At 41.4% G+C, this 20,480-nt stretch overlaps 1 protein-coding gene across 1 annotated transcript; it reads left to right on the plus strand.

Annotated features, from left to right (window-relative positions):
- The first annotated feature begins 1,546 nt into the window (after positions 1 to 1,546).
- Positions 1,547 to 20,120, plus strand: EXOSC7 (exosome component 7). The gene is made up of 8 exons (XM_042817318.1): positions 1,547 to 1,631; positions 1,783 to 1,884; positions 3,801 to 3,895; positions 7,870 to 8,035; positions 12,455 to 12,525; positions 16,945 to 17,068; positions 17,986 to 18,141; positions 19,985 to 20,120. The coding sequence occupies exons 1-8, from the start codon at positions 1,575 to 1,577 to the stop codon at positions 20,087 to 20,089; spliced, it is 876 nt and encodes a 291-aa protein (XP_042673252.1). The 5' UTR covers positions 1,547 to 1,574; the 3' UTR covers positions 20,090 to 20,120.
- Positions 20,121 to 20,480: the final 360 nt, after the last annotated feature.

The raw sequence follows: 20,480 nt of genomic DNA on the forward strand, positions 1-20,480 counted from the left end.
GTGCCGGAGGAACCAGGAAGTGGCGGCGGCCGGCCCCGCCCCGGGCTCTGGGCCCCGGCACCATGCGGGTAGCGGATCCGCGCAGCCGATCAGCCACAGCCGGCACCTGGGGCCGCTGGGTTTGCTCGGCGCTCCCGGTCGGCGGCTGCCGCTTGCGGTACCAGCAGCTTCGCCGGGCAGCGTGAGCTTCTGCGGGCTCCCTCCCGGTCTTTTTTTAATTTCAGCCAATACAGGTCATCCGTCTGCCGAAAGGACATCACTGTGTGCTTGTTAAAAACATCCTTTTGTCCGATAGCCTTCAGGGCAACCTTGCCTCTGAGGAGTTCAGTCCTCCAGGGAAGCCACCCCTCCTGAAAGGGGCAGTGATCTGCCAGCCCTGGAGGCTGCGTGAGACAGATAAACGAGCTGGATCCAGAATTCCTGTGCTTGTGTAAAGCTACTTTACTATCAAAGTAGGAAACGGCTGCCCAGGGAGGTTGTGGAGTCTCCTTCTCTGGATATGTTCAAGACCTGCCTGGATGCCTACTTGCCTGTGAGCAGGGAGGAGCTGCTGGCTGTGCTTCTGGACTGTGCGAGGCTTTGGCCATGCTAGGTCAGCTCCGGGCTGGGATGGCAGAAATCGAGGAAGCAAGCTGCCCCTCCTTGTGTCTGACCAACTGTGGGTGCGGCTGGGAGCCAGGCAGGACCAGAGCCAGAGCCTCATCTCATTGTGCCCTTCGTGGGAAGCACTCCGCAGCACACTTGCCGACATCTCCATTCAGATGAGCTCACTTTTGTACAGAGCCTTCTAGCAGGTCTCACACTGCACATCAGGGCCAAGAAATGTTCCACAAGGCCAACAGAGGCTCTGCCTGCCTCTCTTGCCTGTCTCTTGCTCGCCTCCACAGGTCCAGCTGGCGGCTGAGGGCCCCATGGCCAGCCCTCCCTGTGGGGCAGTGCTCAGTACACCACAGGACAGCAGTGCTCCCAGCACTACGTGGCCCAGAAACACGCCTGCCTGGCTACCATTGACACTGGTGTACAGCCCGTGGGCCCTCCTCAGCTGGCACACACCTGCATGAGGCTTCAAGGCAGCTTCAAAGTAATTTGGAAACGATACACAAGAGCTGTGCTGAGGGTGCAAAACTTCAATGAAAGCTGCCAAAATAAACAACCCTCAATTACAACGTAGTGTCAAGCCGGAGCCTTTAATCACGTTCCCACACCACCAGCACGGGGCCAGCGCTGCTTCCCCCACCGCGATGCCTCCATGAAGTAAAACTCCGTATTTCCTCACGGTCTGAGCGCCGAGCGAGCCTTCTCTACACGTTCGAGTGCCCTCGGGGCGCTTTTATCTCAGTTAAGGGCACAACCACAGGACAGGACCCGCCTCCCGGCACACTTCACGAGGCCGACCCGCACCATTTCCCGCCTGCGGAAATGGAGCCGTGCGCAGGCGTAGAGCCCGCCCCCCCAGGGGAGTTCACGTGATTGGGGGCGCGCGCGCCTGCTCGTTCCCGCCGCCTGGCCCTGAGGGAGGGGCGGCTGCCGGTTGCCGGCCGGAAGCGGAAGCGCTGTGCAGCGCGCGCAGCGCCATGGCGTCTGTGGTGCTGAGTGATGCGGAGAAGCTGTACATCATACACGGCGTCCAGGTAGCGGCTGTACTGCTCTACTCTTACGTGAAAGTTGCTTGTCGTTCTTTGTTGATGTGTTTGGCACGGGAAAAGGAAACTTTAAAAGCGCGAGTTCTTATCTTTACGTTCGTGATTCCCCTAAGCAAAATCCGTTGGTTGTCGTGTTTAGGAGGATCTCCGTGTGGATGGCCGTGGCTGTGAAGATTACAGATGTGCAGAAGTGGAAACGGATGTGGTATCCAACACAAGTGGATCTGCGAGAGTGAAGCTGGTAGGTGAATCTCTCAGGAGTCATGTATGTTGCTGATGAAACTGGCTTATTTCAATTGGCTTATGGTAAATAGTTGCTGTCTGTAAATATGTCTGTGTGTGTCTCTAGTGTGAGAGCTGCTCTAAAAACAGCGTCTCCTGTTTTATGTTGGCCCACAGCGTTAGAGGCAGGTGTTGGTGGTATGGCAATAAAGGTTGAATCTTCCCACCAGTATTTCATTCCATTTTGTTGCCATGTGAGCAGCAGAAGTGCCGTCTGACAGAATGGTGTCTGACATGGAAATGTTTCTGAGGTAAAGATGTGGAATTGAATTCCTTTATGTTGAAGCACTTGCACCTACTGACATTCATTGTTGCTTGCTGAATGTTGATGGAAGCCCAGCAGTGGATGTGAGCACAGTGAAGCAGTAGGTGGTGCATTTCAGCAGTGGCAACAGTAACATGAAATACAAGACATGTTCTGGATGGCCATGCACAGCTGTCACATGATGAAATTAAATGTATTGATCAGCTCATCTGTGCAAATCAGCAGGTTATGACCAGGGAACTCTGTATGGAGCTGAATATCAGCTTCAGTGCATCAGAAATGATGGTAGCAGTGTTGGAATATCAGAAAATGTGTGCCAGGTGGCTCCCATGAACATAGGTGCAGAATGAATACCATATGTAAGTTTGTCAGGATCTATTGGACCAATACAAGGCTGAAGGTGACGTTTTCCTGGATCACATCAGTATGGTGATGAGATGTGGTGTCACCACTATGCACTGGTGTCAAAATGCAGTCCATGGAGTGGTGGCATGTGAATTTCCTATTGAAGGAAAAGTTCAAGAGACAGCCTTCAGTGGGTAAAGTATTGTGCACTGTCTTTTGGGATCGGAAAAAAGTGATCCTTTTGGATTTCCTTAAACCCAGACAAAACGTTAGCTCTGACTGCTGCATTGTGACACTGACTAAGCTGAAGGCTTGAACTTTCAGGGTCGGACAGAGATGAAGACAGCTTTTCTCTTGCAGTTTGGTAACACCAGGCCCCATAGCAGTTTCAAGACCATGGAGCATATTGCCAAATTTGGCTGGACTGTCCTATCACACCCACTGTGTAGTCCGGATTTGGTGCCTCCTGTCTTCCCCCTGTTTTGGGCTGATGGAAAGTGGACTGCTCAGGCAATGTTTTCCTAGCAACGGTGCAGTCATAGCTATGAAACAGTAGGTTACCTCTGCTGGTGCAGGTTTTTTTGAACTCAGCTTTCAGTCTCTTGTTCATCGGTGGTGAAAATGCAGAGTGATGGTGTCTATGTTGATAAAGTTTCGTAGCTGAGAATTTCTTCAATTGAATAATGTTATTGTGCTCTATGCAGCTCTTATATTTTCCATGGAAATAAATAGGAGGCATTACTTTCAAAACGACCTATGCATGTATGTATATGCTTAGCACTAATTGAAATGATGGGTTGAGGAAATAATGACAAGATATATGAATAATTCAAGCTAGCTTAACCTATTTGAGCTAGATTTATAGCGGAGCCTGAAACCAATCTGCTATTCAATGTTAGACACTGTTGTGCTTAATCAATGGAAAAATAGTTCTGTTCCTTTAAGTGAAGCAAAGCTACTTCTGGTTGTGTTGACTGTAAAGAAAATGGGCATTTTTTGGCAGTATTGTAAATATTCTGCAGAAATAACTGATCCAGAACTGAAATGATAAAAAGCTGTAGCTATTAAGATTGTCTTCTAAACATAGAGAAAGCTGATACGTGGGCACAGCGTTGTTCTCCTAAAGCCTTTCTGTTTTGAGATTCTCTGATAGAGCAAGTAGCAAAGACAACAGAATAGACAGAAATGTTTGCTTGCTGTAGGCATCTTAACTGAGTGTATTTTTACCATAGTTCTAGCTGTGTGATGTATTTTTGTTTTAACAGGGACATACTGATATCTTGGTTGGTGTAAAAGCTGAAATGGGGACACCGAAGTTGGAGAAACCAGATGAAGGTTATCTGGAATTCTTTGTTGACTGGTTAGTACATTAGAAGAAAAGGTAGTAGAGCAGTATGCATATACACTTCTTTGCTTCTCACGTTTGAAATAAAAAATTAATCAGATCTGAAATGTATATCTTCACTGCCCTAACCTGCTTTAAGTGGCTGAATAACAGAAGCAGTTTGTTTTACTATCTTAGCTGTGGTGAATGTTCAGAAACATCATTTCAGCTCTGTAGTATCAGTTGCCTTTTTTTTTTTTTTTAAACACTGATTGAATATAGACAATGTCTTTCAGTAATGAAGTATTCCAGGTACTGAGATGGAGGAAGAAAAGAATTAACTTACAGAGATTATACTTAAAACTGTATCTCAAAGGATTTTACTTACTTTGTTTTTGAAAGCAGTGTAAAAAGTGTACTTTGTGCAAGACCATCCATTAAAAAAAATACACGTGACATAAACTTCAGATACGAAGGTTGATTAGAACGTGGGTTTATTAATCACTTTTATCATCAAATCAGTATTTCATTAACTACAGTGATAACTGTCTTCAATGGCGTTCCAAGCTTTGTGCTACAAATAAACCATTGCTTATCTTTACTGGCTTAGTAGCATCTGAATTGTGAAGGAAGCTAGAAGGAAACAGAGCTGCTCTGAGATAGCTTAGTGACATCTTGGTCTTATTCCTGACTGTCTGCTGTCTGAAGCTGTGGCATCCATGTCTTGCAGATTTCATAAAGCTATTCTTAATGAAATAAAATGCTTTGAGAGCTTCTCAAAGCTTTGTCACTGTCAAATTAGTTCTTCTGCCTATGATATATATATGTTTTTTTTTTGTTTTTTTTTTTTTTTGTTGGTACTCTGAAGTTAAATCTGTGTTAGTAAACCTGAGATATGCTTATTTAGAGAAACTCATATATCTGATAATCTTTTTGAGGTAACTGGTATTATCTGTGTAAATACTTTTGTATCTCTGGCATTATGCAATTTTATCTAAGAATTCATGCATACATCACAGTCTCCTGGTTAGCTATGGAAACTTATGGTTTGCCAAGGAAAGGACTCACCTAGGAATTAGTTTATCTGTGACTACCGTTCAAAAAATGTAAGACAGTAGGGTGTTCTTCCCAGATTTGGTCTTGTTTTTAGATAGTATCTGAGCTGACTTCTTTATAAAGCTCATGTATGAAATACCCCAAGTAGTTTTTATTTGTTTCTGTTGGTTTTTAGACAGAGTCCAACAAAAGAAGCTCTAAACGCTGGTACTCTCTAACGCTAACACTTGTGTTAGTGTTCTGCCCAGCAGCAGTACTTGGAAGTGACAGCAAGAAGTATTCCAGAGATGACATACAGGTGGCAGATCTTTCAGTTCATCAGCAGGAACAGCAAAACTTTAACTCATTAGATTAATGTTAGGTTCTAATTTGTAGCTATTAACCACTGCTTTGTAAGATGGGAGGGAGATGTGCAGCAGTATCGATGGATCTTGTTGATTCTAGAAATGTGCTGTTCTCACTTTCTGTAATAACACAGGCCAAAAGCATAAATTTGAGAGAAGAGTAATCACTTCTGTGCTTGTGCTGTCAAGGTAAGGTGGCTTCTAGCTTTAATGAAGAGCCCAAAGACACAGTTTGAAGTGAGAGCTATTTGGTTTCTGCATAGATAGGGTAGTGAGATGTTCTCAGTGCTCTGATGCTTTTTCAGGCTCCCACTAGGTGGTAGTAATTCAGCACATTTTGATACACTGCTTCTCATAGTGAGGTTCTTCTATGTGCTTCTTGGATTTTATATTGTTTAAACTACTAAAGTAAATACATCTTTAAGATTATCTGTCATTTGGTTAAATGTTTTCCCTACTATAATTTCTTGCATTGCAGATGACAGTATATTAAAGAACTGAGCAACAGTTTTCAGCTATTGGGAGAAAGATTTTAAACGGGGAACAGAAAAAATATTTTTAAGGAAGCAATCTGTGGCAGAAGAATCTTGAATGTTGTGTGATGTGACACTGAAATGGTTTTAAAATTCTGCAAATCTACATTCTAAGAGTAGAAGTTTCCTGTGCTCTGTACTCACCATGGTCACTATTAAGTTCTTTCTGTGTTTTGTAAAACATACTTCTGGGCTTTTTCCTTTATTAGTGTACTAGATAACCCTCTTTCATTTTATTGATAGTCTAAATTACTGAAGTATTCTGTGAGCATTGGGTGGCAGTATTTACCACATAGTTATTATATCAGTACCCTGACAACATTACTTCTGAATTGCACTTGGGTTGTGTGGAACTGAAGTGTTAAAATAATGATGGAATTAAGATGCAGTAAAACTTGCAGTATTCCAGTTGGGTCTTGTGTTCTTCTCACCTTTGACCTGCTGTCAAAGAAAGCAACCGTTTGTATTTCAAAACTAGAGCATTTGATAAAACTTGGTGTTTAAAAATAATGAGCTGTAGATTAAAGTTTGTATGATTCAACTTCTCATGAAAAGCGTAATGCTTGCAGGAACTATACTCTAAAGAGAAGTTAAACAGAATAGTATGGTGAACTTGCAAAGAAACTGCTTGAGTGGGTAAGTTCTCCTTTAACACAACCTAAAGCCTTGACTTGGAAATATTTCCAGATTTAAGGTACATTTAATTATGGTCCTGTCTTACGAAATCAGGGCTGGAGCACCTCCCCTACGAGGAGTGAGAGAACTGGGGCTTTTCAGCCTGGAGAAGAGAAGGCTCCAGGGGGACCTTACAGCAACCTGCCAGTATCTGAAGGGGGCCTGCAGAAAAGCTGGGGAGGGACTTTTTGTGAGGGTATGTCGCGACAGGATGGAGGGGCATGGCTTTAAAATGGGAAGAGAGTAGATTTAGACTAGATCTAAGGAAGACATTCTTTTCTGTGAGGGTGGTGAGACACTGGAACAGGTTGCCCAGAGAGGGGTATGGATGCCCCCTCCCTGGAGGCATGCAGGGCCGGGCTGGATGGGGATTTGAGCAACCTGGTCTAGAGGGAGGTGTCCCTGCCTATAGCAGCGGGTTGGAAATAGCCTTCGTTCTCATATTCTGTCAAGAGAAATTGATCTTGGAGAGATGGAGATGTGACTAATTTATTTAAAACCAAAATCTGCAGTGCTTGCCAGAAGTCCACTTTTGAGCATGCTCTTGCCCTCTCTGTACACTGGGAGTATGTTCAAAATGTTTCTTATCATACCATGTATTCATCTCTGGGCGTTTCTGCTCCCTTTCATTGTGATTTCGAGGTTTTGGTTTCCATTTATTTTGCATGGGCCTGCTGTTAGAATGTTGTTCTTAGCTGTGAACACTTTATTGCACGACCTCATAAAGTTTGTTACATTGGAATTGGGAAAACAAAGACCACACGTGTTTTTTTTTGTTGGATTCTTTCTGGAAAAAGATGTTTTTTAGCTCCTGTCCATAAACAGTGGTTGCTGAAAATAATGAACTGCAGTCTGTAAGAGGTTTGGTGGCACGGAGTATGCTCACAGAAAAGAAATTACCAATTTAAATCAGGCAATCATATGAATTCTGCAAATCCTTGTTATGACGTCATGTCTTTCTCTTCTTACCTTATTAATTACATTCTTGCCTTCCTTTCTTATCTTGTTAATTTAACGTTCATCTCTAACAGGCTGCCTTGTTGGCCATTCTGAACTTAGTACAATTTTGTCTCATTTCTTTTTCTTGAAAGTGTTGAGGCAATAGAAGGTGAGATTGCCTAAGAACTAATTGCAGGGGGAATTCACTACCTTTCATGCTAATGCTGGGAACTGAAGACTGGAATTTAGTCAGCGTCAGATTTGGTACCTAGTATAGACAATCCGTCTGCATTAAGGCATTTTGTTGTGCAAAATGGAAATAATTTTTTCACAGATTAAGTGCTTATTCTTGTACACGTAAATCCTTGGAGATTTCTAGTGTTTTATGCTGAGGTATATATTTGGACTTAAGAAATGCAGCTCAAAAGTGAAAGGTATTATTTTTTTCTTCTTCTTTATCCAGTTCTGCAAATGCTACTCCTGAATTTGAAGGCCGGGGAGGAGAAGAACTTGGCACAGAGATAGCAAGTACTCTCTACAGAATATTTAGCAGTGAGGGGAGCGTAGACTTGAAATCTCTTTGCATTAATCCCAGGGAACACTGCTGGGTTCTCTATGTTGATGTATTGGTAAGTAAGAAAATGAAAACTAAAAAGGTCCGAGGAGGTTTTCAAGGCATTGGCATTAGCATAGCTGTGTTTAGCTTCATATAAAAAATTCTTCCTCTAATCCAGCTTAATGTTTCACAGCATGGGTGGCTACTCTCTTGCAAATCTGTCTATAATAGTCACTGCATTCTGCTTATTCTTTTCCTCCTCTTTCTGCTCTGCTACAGAGCTAATAAAACAGATTGAAATACTGCAAATCTGTCACCAATAAATCAGTGAACTCATATTCACAGGGAAGTTGCCACTAAAGAAGGCTGAACTTTTTTCTAAGTGAATGTATCATTTGATTGAGCATAACTGAGCATGAAGGTATATTAGCCCTAATATGAGTTTCCCTCCTGTCAGCTTGTTTGTTCACTGAAACTTGTATGGCAGACGTAACATTTGATTCGAAAGGCAAATGGGATCCTGGGCTCCATCAGGAGAGGGGTGGTCAGCAGGGACAGGGAGGTGATCGTCCCTCTCTACTCGGCTCTTGTGAGGCCCCATCTGGAGTACTGTGTCCAGGTGTGGAGCCCTCAGTACAAGAAAGACATTGAGATTTTGGAAAGGGTCCAGAGGAGGGCGACTAAGATGATCAGGGGGCTGGAGCACCTCCCCTATGAGGACAGGCTGAGGGAGTTGGGCTTGTTCAGCCTGGAGAAGAGAAGGCTGCGGGGTGACCTCATTGCAGCCTATCAATACCTGAAGGGAACCTACACCCACGAGGGGAGTAAACTCTTCAAAAGGGCTGACAACAGCAGGACTAGGGGAAATGGATCGAAGTTGAAGGAGGGAAGATTTAGGTTGGATGTTAGGGGGAAGTTCTATACAAGGAGAGTGGTTAGGCCCTGGAACGGGCTGCCCAGGGAGGTTGTGGATGCCCCGTCCTTGGATGTGTTTAAGGCCAGGTTGGACAGGGTCCTGGGCAACCTGATCTGAATGTGTGTGTTTGGTGGCCCTGCTAGGCAGGGGGGTTGGAACTACATGATCCTTGAGGTCCCTTCCAACCCGGGTGATTCTGTGATTCTGTGATTCTGTGATTTGGCCTAGGCACTTCTGTGGAAGTTGTATACACATGTTGAATGTAAAAAAGAAAGTGAATATTTGTTCCCATTAAAAACTGGAAACTCAATTTTGTGCGTGTAAGTCTTGTGTGTGCAGCAGCTCAGTTTCCAAGTAATGCTATATTTAAATTCCCATCATGGGAATTTAATAGAATTCTGCAAGTCAGACTCTCCAGAGCTTTGTTTCCTACTCTTACTGGTGCAGAGTTGAGTTTCCACTTGCCAAATGTGTAACTGGAATTATGTTGAGGGATCTTATGCACTGGAATCAGTTAATGTTTATGAATTACTTGCTACATGTTAAACTGCATTGCCTCCCCAAAAAGGTGCAGACAGACTTGTATTAAAACAAGAATGAAATACGAATAAATGTGAAAATTAATCCACTAAGTTTTTAAATAGCAAAAGCATTACTCTGGTTACATAGACATGGAACGTACTGTGGCTTTCTCCAAATACAGAATGATCAAATATGTATCACTGCCGAGTGCTTTAACAACCCCAGTCACCACCTCAGTGGAGCTTGGCACAGTTTAATAGGGAGTAAAGTGCTAGTTCTCAGAAATCACACCGGGACCTTCCCTTACTAGGTAATTGCATGCAGAGGTGCAGGATGTTAAGAGCTGTGCTTATTTAAGCCATGTGCTGCTTCTGCAGCATAAACAAGGACTTCAATAATGCTGATTGCTGCAGAAATTATTCTGTTCAACTTTTGTGTGGGTTATAACTGATATTTATTTGAGTTGTTCTGCACAAATCTGTTGATTGTCCACAGCTCCAGAGGAGAACAGCCTTGATGTTTTTAAGCTACTTGTCATGTCAGGATTATGAACACCCATGTTCTGTAGTGTATTCTGTTTAGCTTTATTTATAGTATCAATAAAGAATCTGTTGTAGGCTTGTAACTAGGATTCTAAAGTTGAGGAGACTTTTAATGTAGCATTCTGCATAATTTTATGTGACAGCCACAGAAAAGCTGTGATGTAGATAGAATTAGATAATGTTAACATTCCTGTTCTGCCCCCACACTGCCCAAGCTTTCTGCATTTTAACTTTTTTAAGGTATTTGTATTGTTTCTTTTTCCAAACAGAAAATGTGTGTATCACATGTGATAGTTGTACTTGATGCAAGTACTTCATACTTATAGGTTTCAGCCAGATGCATTACATAGGTGCTGCTTGATCACTCAGAAACCCCACTCTCCACACATGGATATGATTTAAAGATTGAGAAATGTACCTTGACCTTTCAAAATATTCTTTCTTAATAACAGCAGAAGGTCGGATGTGTGAGCTACTCTTTGAATGTGGGAGTTGTACAGCACTGCAGAGCTACGGCCTGTTCTCACCTTCTGTCTTTCTGTCTTTTTCTTTCCCTTCCCGAGTTATTAATGTTTGAAATAAAGTTTTAGGAGATTTGGAGGGATGTTTTTGACACATTTTGCCTTCTTCACATAGCTCACACCAGCAGGCTGCCACACTGAGCAAGGAGAGCTGAAGCTGTGCATTGTTTTTCCATTCCCTATCTCATTGTACTACGTGGTGTGCTTGGATCTTGCATTAGGTTCTGTTGAAATGTTACTGAGCATTCTTCAGGAGATCCCCACCTTAACACAGTCCTGTTGGAGGAAAGAAACCCAACAACTTAGAAATCAGTCCTTTCTGATTAAAGTCTCTGAATAAGGCAAGACCTGCAATAGTTTGTTTTTCTACTCATGATAACTTTCTCTTCTGTGTATCAGTAAATTAGAAGTGAGTCCTTCCTAGAAACTTTTGCTTCCCAAAACTCAGAGTTGAGCAGGCTTTCTTCAGTCCTTTTTTTTTTATTTTAAAAAAAGGTATGAATGCAGGGGGATGGAGAAACCTCAGTACAACGTGACAACATGCTTATGCTGAGAAGAGGGCATTCATTTATTTTTGGAGGAATTGTTTCACCATGCTTGGTACAGGCCGAGTTCCTAGCCCATAGGCGCCAGTGTAATACAGATAAGGCTTTAGAATAGTAGCTTGAACACAAACCTAGTAACAGTACAGGCACATCCCTTTATTGTGTTTTAATAACAAAAATATTGCAGGCTTATTCCATTATCCACTAAAATCCAATAGTGCCTGAAAGTGGCAAGTTAACCTCTCTGTATCCAGCAGCTGTTGGCAAGAAAATAATTTGATCACCTTTGTATTAGCTTTCCATCCCAACTTCTTGTCATTCTGTTTACACAATTCAGTCTGTCTTAATAAAAATAAGCTGTCTTTCCAGAATATCTGATTTATGACTCGCTCCCAGTGTGGGAGGAAATCTTGTTCTTAAATAGATTTCGAAGAACCGTCAGTGCTGTAAGACTTGTTTTGCTCTTGTTGTGCAGTGTAGAACGGATGCTTCTGCATTATGTCCAGTGTTCATACCAGCAGTTGCAAATGCTTGTGGGGATTTGATCATCAAATAGTACTGTCTGTGAGCAAACTCAGAGTGGAGAGAGAGACTTGTCAGAGAGCTATCACTAGGCTATCACTAAATGCATCTCTGAGTTGTCTGTCAGCCTATAGAAGGTGTAAGTGGTTATGGGAGCCCTGCTATTTTATAATAGTATGCAGTGCTGTTCATCTTTTTGGCTGTTTTTCTCCTGACTTTAATGGAAAGAAACTGAGCTAGCCTCCTTCCACAGGCTTTGATTCAAGTGACAGTGCTATCAATAAGCAGGCTTTGAGAACAGAATTTCCTTAGATCTTTGGCAGCTACAAGAGAAACTGGAATTTTATGGAAAGGATTACTCCTTTTCCATAAAGAATAGAGGATAAATCAAGAAGTGCCTTCAAACTATACTTTGTGTAATAAATTTCATGTATGACAGTATTAAACAACTTCACCCTCTGTCCTAGGTGAGAATTTGCATTGCTTTTTCAGAAACAGTAACACCAACTGGGTTTGCCCATCTAATATTAAAAAACCAAAGATTCCTTTTTGAAATACTAAATGGAAGGGGGTGTTTCCTGAGCTAACGTTAAACATTCTGAGTGTATCGGAAATAGTCTGGTTGTATTCTACTTGACAGCCTTACTGAGAAGAGTAAGAATAGTAGTGAATTCAGTTCAGCTTCTATTATGAAATTTTATCATTAATTTTATTATGAAGTGCTTTAAGTCTTCTATTTCCCATGCATAATGCAGTCTACGGAAATCTTAATCTCGTACCTGGTGTTCATTGCCATAGGCTTTAAAGATAATTTTTTTTAGCCTATTCTAGTTCTTAGTTTTGTGAGACTTCATTTAAAGGTACTAACTCGATTTTTCTTTTAAAGAGATTCTTTTTTTTTTTTTTTCTTTTTCTCTTCCCCAGTTACTGGAATGTGGTGGGAACCTCTTTGATGCAATCTCTATCGCGGTGAAGGCAGCTCTCTTTAACACAAGGTAAAGCACAGAGCTCATTTCATGTGAGTGCAAGTGACAGGGGAAGAGAAATACCTTCTATGAGCTCAGCCTTTTGTGCTCACTGTTTTTAAGCAAGAAAACCTTAACTGTGACTTCAATTCAGGTAAAAAGCAGTCTGTTTGCATGCAAGTAAAATGAACTCATGACTTTCTCCTACCAATAAAGTGTTGTATTGCACTGTGTTCACACTATAGTCTTGTTGCAAGTTGAAGGCCTTTGTGTTTGTAAAATAAGCAGCATTTACTGACAGGTGATGCTTCTGACTAAGAAGCCCTCTCTGTGCCAGGATGACTAGCAGCTTGTAACTAGTTCTATTTTCTCATGTTCTTTCTTACTGGCTGTTAATACACAGCTGCCTTTGAAACAGAGGGGAGAAATGGTTTGAGAGGTTGTGGCGACTATGAAATGATATGTCTTTAGTTTGAGTTTTCCTGTGCATTTTAGTTCAAAGAACAGAAGAATGAAATCTGCTAGTATCATTAATACAATTACATTTTGAGTGTTCTAAGGACAGTAGTATTCAAAAGCAATTTTTTCTAGTGTTTTTATCTTCGTTATCTTAAGGGAATATAGAGTTTTGTAGCACCCTTGAGAAAGAGACCAGTGAATGGTTTTGCTAAAAAGGCTGGCATAAATGTCTGGAAGAGGTGCAAAAATAAGAATCTTAAAGGCGTAAAAGTTTTAAATTGGATCTCCAGTTGTTTTCCAGCTGTAAATTAGAGATGTGTTGAAGTCAGTGGCACAGTTCTTGCTTATTCCTCAGGGAAGCACTGTGCAGTATTGGAGCTGGAAAAGGGCATGCAAGAAGAAGAAAATAAACTTCTGAAGACAGAGGCAATATATTGGGTTATAAACACCTTAATGCTGGGGAAGGGGAAACCCACCTGAGACAATGGCTTCTTTGTATTGCTGAGAATTTTCCCATCTTAATTAAGTTCTCAACTGTACCTTTTAGCAGTGGTTTGTTTTTGTAAGGTAAGAAATAGTGTAGTAAGTGTAACAGCTCACAGAGACTTGACAGCAGTCTAAAGGGAAGAAATTCCTCTCTTTCTGTGTGGGCTTCCAGGATGCAAAAGTTGAGTGTCTAAAACCATTTGCTCCCACGTGAGTTGTTCCACAGATCCAAGGCACATCCTTTATTTGCAGGATTATTCGGCCTTTTTTCTTACTTCAAGAAGAATTCTAGTTTTGAATAAAGAGTGAAGGTCACATTCAAAAACAAATTAAAAAAAAAAAGATGAGTTTGTTGCTTTTGGAGGAAAATGGAAAACATAGAGGCTATATTGTGATTGTTCTGGAAACTATCTCTTGTACAGCCTTTGATCTGTGTGTAACCATCCTCAGTCTTGTCAGTGTAGGATATCCAACCAAAACGTGGTCTGATACGACATGACAGAAGGCATGTTAGTTTTGATTTGTGAAAACTGCTGTGATGGGAGCAGGGAATGCAAGTACATCTAATCTCATCAGAGCTCACAGAGTCAGGGCTGAAATTCAAAGTGAAAAGCTGTTGTCCTTGTTCGGTATTCCTTCCTCTTTCCCTTAATGTCTACTAAGTTTTCTTTGGATTGATACAAAGGTAGTTTAGAGCAGCTGCCCACTTTCCTTAAAGTACTATTGCCTGAGTAAGATGATGACAGTTTGAAGATCACTTCAGATTAAGTGTTCTGAATTTCACTTGAAGTCTGTGTCTCTCTTTGAGTCTTACTCGCCTTTCATAATCTGTTTGCAGCCAGGTTTTAAGTGTTTTCAGATCTTTGTCAGCCTTCAATTCAGCTTTAAAATCAAGAGCAGAAAGTTCAAGTTGCTGGGTTGTTTTCTTTGAAACATTTTTTTTTCTTCTGATATTCAGATGGTCATTTGAAAAGCTTTATCCTTAGAATCTTGCTTCTAACCATGTTTTATAATAGCTGTGTCATCCAGCACACTTTTTGTTCAGGGCTAAGTAAATCCATTATAGTAACTTTGGGAATGTTGTGCAAGGATTATAGTATTTAAATCCTGTTATGTCTGACCTGACTCACTGTATCCCCTTCAGCCATGGAGCAGTGACAACATGACTGTCACAGGGGGAATATTTACTCTTTGGAGATTCATTCATCTTGCTTACTGTGTTCTAAAAACTAGATCCAGATCATGTATGAAAGATGGCTGATAGCAGACTTTATTCCTAATTGAAAACTGAAGGTGCTTAAGGCTAGATTTATCCGTGATTGAAGTGGATAGTGCAAAATGTGCAAGCAGCCACCACATCAAAATTTAGCATTAAACCTAATCCCATGGAATGTGCTCCATTGCAACTGAGGCAACAGAAACGAGGCAAATGGCAAAAGCTGCAGAGTTTGTAGCACAACAGGCGTGCAGATGTGCTGCTTTTTTGCTGGGCAGCATGGCAGCTACAGAACTGATCACAGAATCACAGAATGGCCAGGGTGGGAAGGGACCTCAAGGATCATGAATCTCCAATCCCCCTGCCACATGCAGGGCCACCAGCCACCCCGTAAGTGATGCCTGCATGTAAGTGTAAAACAGGTTTTGCTGCTGTGAACCACGTGTCTCCATTGCACGGACAAGAGCGTTGTTCATTATGTGACTGAGTCCTGCTGTACAGATCTCTGTGCTGATTAGTTGCAGGAATCACAACAGAAGAATAAAAGCTACAAAGCAAACGTGTACAGCTAGTTCTTAAGAAAAATCTTCACAAACCTGGAGAGGAAATCTCACATTTTCTGGACGTGCTCTTTGTGCTACAAACACTCTCCGTGCCCATTTGGATCCTTAGTTTTTTATGTGTGTGTACCTTTCTTTCATGTTAACATAGTGCTTGCATTTGATCAGTAATCTTTCAGCCCTTCCAGTAGTCGTAGTTTGTACTCTGTCTTACCTGTTCTTGGCCAAAAGAGTTCCTTGCAGGGAATTTTCAGGTATGAATCCTGTCTGCTTCTTGTTGCAGCCCAAACATTGCTGTGCTTTCATTACTGTTTTGGGATGGAGGTTAAAATTGCTTGATCAATCTCATGGACTGTTTCTTGATCTTCTTTCTCTTTACGCAGTGCTTTGGCACATGTACTCCTTGTCTAGGCTGGTGTCCAATGCTGTGCATTGTCTGTATACCCTGAGGAGCAGTCACCTTGTGACTTTATTCCATCAATTTTAATGGCATATTTTTAGCTTGAAAATAGACTTTGATGCCTCTCCAGTGAGTTGTTACGTAGCACAGAGCATTTTTGATCCTAATTTCTTGAAACGCAGTAGCTATCTGCTTACTGAAAGTTTTAGTTTTAGCTTGGCTCAGGGCAGTATTTTTGTAAGAAATTTGTTTTTACTAAACATGGGTTAGCTGTTGGCTCTCAGATCCCCAGCCACAAATAACTGAAACATTTGTCTAGGGAACAACAAAAATCACTTTGGTTTCCTGGAGAAAAATTCAGTCCCTATCTCAACCTTTGAGAGGGATTTGGTGCAGAATGCATAAACAAATGTAACCTTGAGAGTCTAGCTATGAAAAACAGTGCTACTGTAAAAGTGCTAACATAAAAAGAGTTTGAGGTTATGTTCCGCACGGTTACTGAAATTGGCTTTCCAGGGATATCTTCAAGTATTCTATGTTCTTGTGTTCAAATACATACGAGTGGGAGCAGATCACTTGAGCTGTGGGGGCTGTACTGGCCAATAAAGCAGAGTATCTCAGTACTGCATTCTAGCAGACACCTGGATAAATGAGGTTCTGTAAGATGCTGAATTTCTTGTCTCCTTGAGATACCATCTTCTGCTAAATTGATTTAAATGGCTATTCATTATGTTAAGAATGCAGTAATAAATTATCCTCTGAAACTCCCATTAAAAGGCTGTGACAAATATTTTATGTGTACCACTGATGAGCCCGTCTGGCTTCTTTGTGAAAGATCTCATCACTCACAATTGCATTCCTACAAGAGTTTTTATCCCTGACTATTGCTTCTGTATATCTGTCTTTAGAACAGCAGTCTTCTGGCTTCTAAAGAATGAGAATATCTTGTCAACCTTCCCAAGCTGCTAAAGAGAAAGGATTTTACTGGTGTCATCCTACCCCTTCCCCCAAGTCTCCCTTACTGGTGTCATTGTTTCCTGAGCTGCTTTACTGATTACATTCGCTACTGATAGCATGGCTGTGCCAGGCAATGCAATTGCTGTGATTCTGACAGCTTTATGGTTGTCTACAAGGGTCAGACAACTACAGGTCTGAATGATGTCAACAAACAGTGTCATTCTGAATATCTTCCAGCTCAACTGAATATCTTTCATCTTTTGTTCAGTAAGTTGTTAATGTTTTGATAATGTCCTGATTTTTTTTCTAAACATGTAGCCTCATTTCACTGTCTGTTCTGACAATGAACTTGCACATACTTGTTTCTGCAGAATACCCAAAGTACGTGTTCTGGAGGATGAAGAAGGCTCTAAAGAGATTGAGCTCTCTGATGACCCTTACGATTGTATTCGACTTAATGTGGATGATGTGCCCTGCATTGTCACGCTGAACAAAGTAAGCCTGGAAAATTCTGACCACCTGCCCTGAGACCTCAGTTTCTTTTAATTTCAGCTGTTGGTTTTTTTTTTTTCCTCAGAGATAAAACTGGTGTTGGATGAGTGGTAACTGTGTATATGTTCATCCTAGGAAGTATTCCAGTTGGCTCATCCACTTCTACTATCAAGCTTTTTTTTTTCCATCTCTGACTTACACATTTCCTCTTGATGCATTCTTGAAATCTCATCATTGTGTGTTTTTCATTTACTCGTTGATCAACATTCAGAGCAACAGACACTCCAGTATGTTGAAACAAATGGGCATTATTGCAGAGTTCAAAAGTTGAGTGATCTGCCTAGAGTTTGTTGCTGGGAGCAGAGCTGTCTTTTCATGGGTGTGAAATCATCCTTTCAAACAGGTTTTCACTTTCCTTTTCCACATGAAGCTTGCAGCTAACAGTTGTTTTGCTGGCTGCTGCATTCTTCATTGCATCTGTTAGTGATTAGCTTTGTTACTGGGAAGTTTGTACGATGTATCTTTTAAGCAAGTTACATAACAAGTTGGAAGTCCATCTGACTGAACCAGGAGCTCACCTGAGTCTCAAGATCTGTCATTTTTGCCTGGAAGAGAGGGAACTCCGTCCTTGGAGATGAGATGAAAAGGGAGTATGGAGTTTCATACAGTTAGAAGGGTGGTCAGAAAAAAAAAAAAACTGAAGAAACATGGTTATCTCATTTCTGTTTCATATGTGCATGTAGTTTGTGGTCAGAAGCTGTTGTAGTGATGTGCTATCAACTCAGTCTCTAAACACTACCAAAGATTACATGATGTTAGGGTAGGAGGTTGACAGGTAACTGTCTAACTTACAGTTTAATTTCTTAGTAAAGAACTTAAACAACTGCAAACTGACGTATTCATTTGTCATTAACTTACAGATTGGATATAGGCATGTGGTGGATGCTACCCTTCAGGAAGAAGCCTGTTGTTTGGCCAGCCTGCTTATTGCTATAACCAGTAAAGGTGCCCTCACTTGTATGAAGAAAATAGGGAAAGGTAGCCTTGATCCTGAGAGCATTTTTGAAATGATGGAGGTAAGAAGTTTTGTGCAGTTACTGTCTTGCATACTGGTGATACTGGATGAAGTGGAACCTGAGTATATGAAATGTTAGAGTAAGGACTTCAAAAACAAGGACCCCGATGCTTGTATTAGGTGTGAAAGAGACTTGTTACAGGGCACAGACGGTTCCTTTGAAACAGAACTGCATATGGATAGAAGTTGTGTAAAACTTCAGGATACCTGGAGTGCGTAGTACTCACATCTGTTTCAGCTGGGCAACCCACAGCTGTAAGACACGTCTCCTATCCCATTATTTCCTGTAAAGAGTGAAAGAGCAAAGCTTCTAACATGGTGATGTCCCTGTGGAAGTAGGACTGGGACTTTACCAGGCTAGTGCATGGCGTGCTCGTTCTAGAGCAACTCATTTGTTTTGTGATAAGCTTTTCTCATTTTACTGTTGTTTTTCTTTGCTCCTTTATTGGGTTTTTGATATGTCCATACTCCATTAAAATACCATTATCTGGGTGTTGTTCACATCCATGTGAGAATTCCATTTTAAACTTCAGGCTCTTCTTGAAACCGTCTTCTAGTATAAATTCTCATGCCTGGATTTGGCCTTGAACATCAAAGTGAAATGGGTTTTGAACTTTGAGTCAGAATGAAAATTAAATACTTAAAACTGGCTCCGTTTCCTAGAGATCCAGAGCTAATTTTAGCATGGCTGTAGTGAGGAATGCAGGAGTTGGAGCCAAGTTTGAAAACAGTTGTTCTCCAGTGGAAATTTTGTGTTGAGTAGATGTTGCATTTCCCTATTTCATTATGTCAATCCAGAGTTCTAATCTTGGCGGTACCAATGAGGGTCTTCTTGCATCCAGAGAGGTCACTTATCCTGCTGGTTAAGTGATGAGTAGGGTTTATCTCTAATCTGGCATCCTAAAAAAGAAACAAAATGAACAGAACTTCATATGGACATCTGATATGTCTGCCACGATGGATTTTGAGTCCAATTCTAACCCAATGTCACAGAAGACTTGAGGTTTTAGGTGTAGGGCTGCTACAGAGTAAGAGGTGCTTAGTTTAGATACAGGCTCATGGTAGAAGCCAGCCCCAGTGCAAATTTCTGATGTCTAAATGCAGAAAACACTGATCAGAAGTTCTGTTTTGATGACCAACTTTACTCTACACTGAGCCCTAACTAGAAAATGAACTGATGTGGTTTCATTGTACAGTCTACCCTCAAAAACTGTATTTGAGATGATACAGTGCTTCCATAAACACTAATCAGAGGTGTGTATGGGAGTCTTCAAACCATTTTATTCTGCTTAAGAGTTCTTTTCCTTACTTGTTTGTGGGAGGCATTAAAGCTTAAGCTTTGGAAGAAGAACTCTTCTAGGTGGTGAGCGGTTTGAGGGAGTGAGGGAGTAAACTGATGAGAAGAAACAAAGATGTTTTTTGGGAGGTGAGAAATTATCTGTTCAACACTACCCCAAACACAGCAACCCAGTTAGGTACCAAGGGGTACATATGGTGCTGTACAGAAACTGTACTGCTTTGTGTTGCATATGCTGGCTAATTTGTGTGTTTGTGCCTGATGTGAATTTAATTTGTTTTCCTGGGCAATCCAGGGACACAACGTTTAGCACTGATGACTGGGATACTTCTGTGATAAATAGGAGTGCTGTACTTTTTCCAGAACTGAGTCAAACTAAAATGGAACTTCCACCACCATAATTTTTCTTAATTAAAACTTTGTTTTTATTATACCAGCTGGTGTATATTAATCATTAATGGGAAAATATTTGTCAAAAGGACATGAGAGTTTTCTTCCTGTTAATAAGCATATGTCTCAGACTTATTTTGCTTTCTTTGCATTGCAGACTGGAAAGAAAGTTGGGAAGTCATTGCACGCATCACTTCAGAAGGTTTTGGATGAAGAGGAGAGTTTGGGGACCACACGTCAGAAAGTTGGATTTCTAGGATGAGTTTTTATTAAATGTTCAAAGCTGTTTTTAACCAGTTGTGCAAATCTTGTCTGTTTCGTATATAGAGAAAGGATGTTTTTGTTGCAGTATGTAGCTTCCAACTAAGAGGCTTTAGAAGTGTTACTGAGCTGAAAGAAAGTGATAGTTAGATGTGAAGGGCAAATGGGGGATGCTTCCCATATGGGTAATTGCCTGCACCTAGGATGCACACCCACAATTGATGCAATAGCACGGGAAGTGCTCAAGTCTGTTTTCAAGGGTGACTGATGTTGGTTCCGCTTAATTCAGTTTGCATGTGCTCCACTTCTGCAGACCAGCTGTTGAGTTTGAGAGTATCTGTGGGGGTGTCCTTGGTACAGCACAAGCCAGGTTTTGGGCCTCTTAGAACTTC

This window comes from Centrocercus urophasianus, unplaced genomic scaffold (genome assembly GCF_019232065.1).
Source record: "Centrocercus urophasianus isolate 14NV4802_14NV808 unplaced genomic scaffold, USGS_Curo_1.0 seq_16, whole genome shotgun sequence".
NCBI lineage: Eukaryota > Metazoa > Chordata > Aves > Galliformes > Phasianidae > Centrocercus > Centrocercus urophasianus.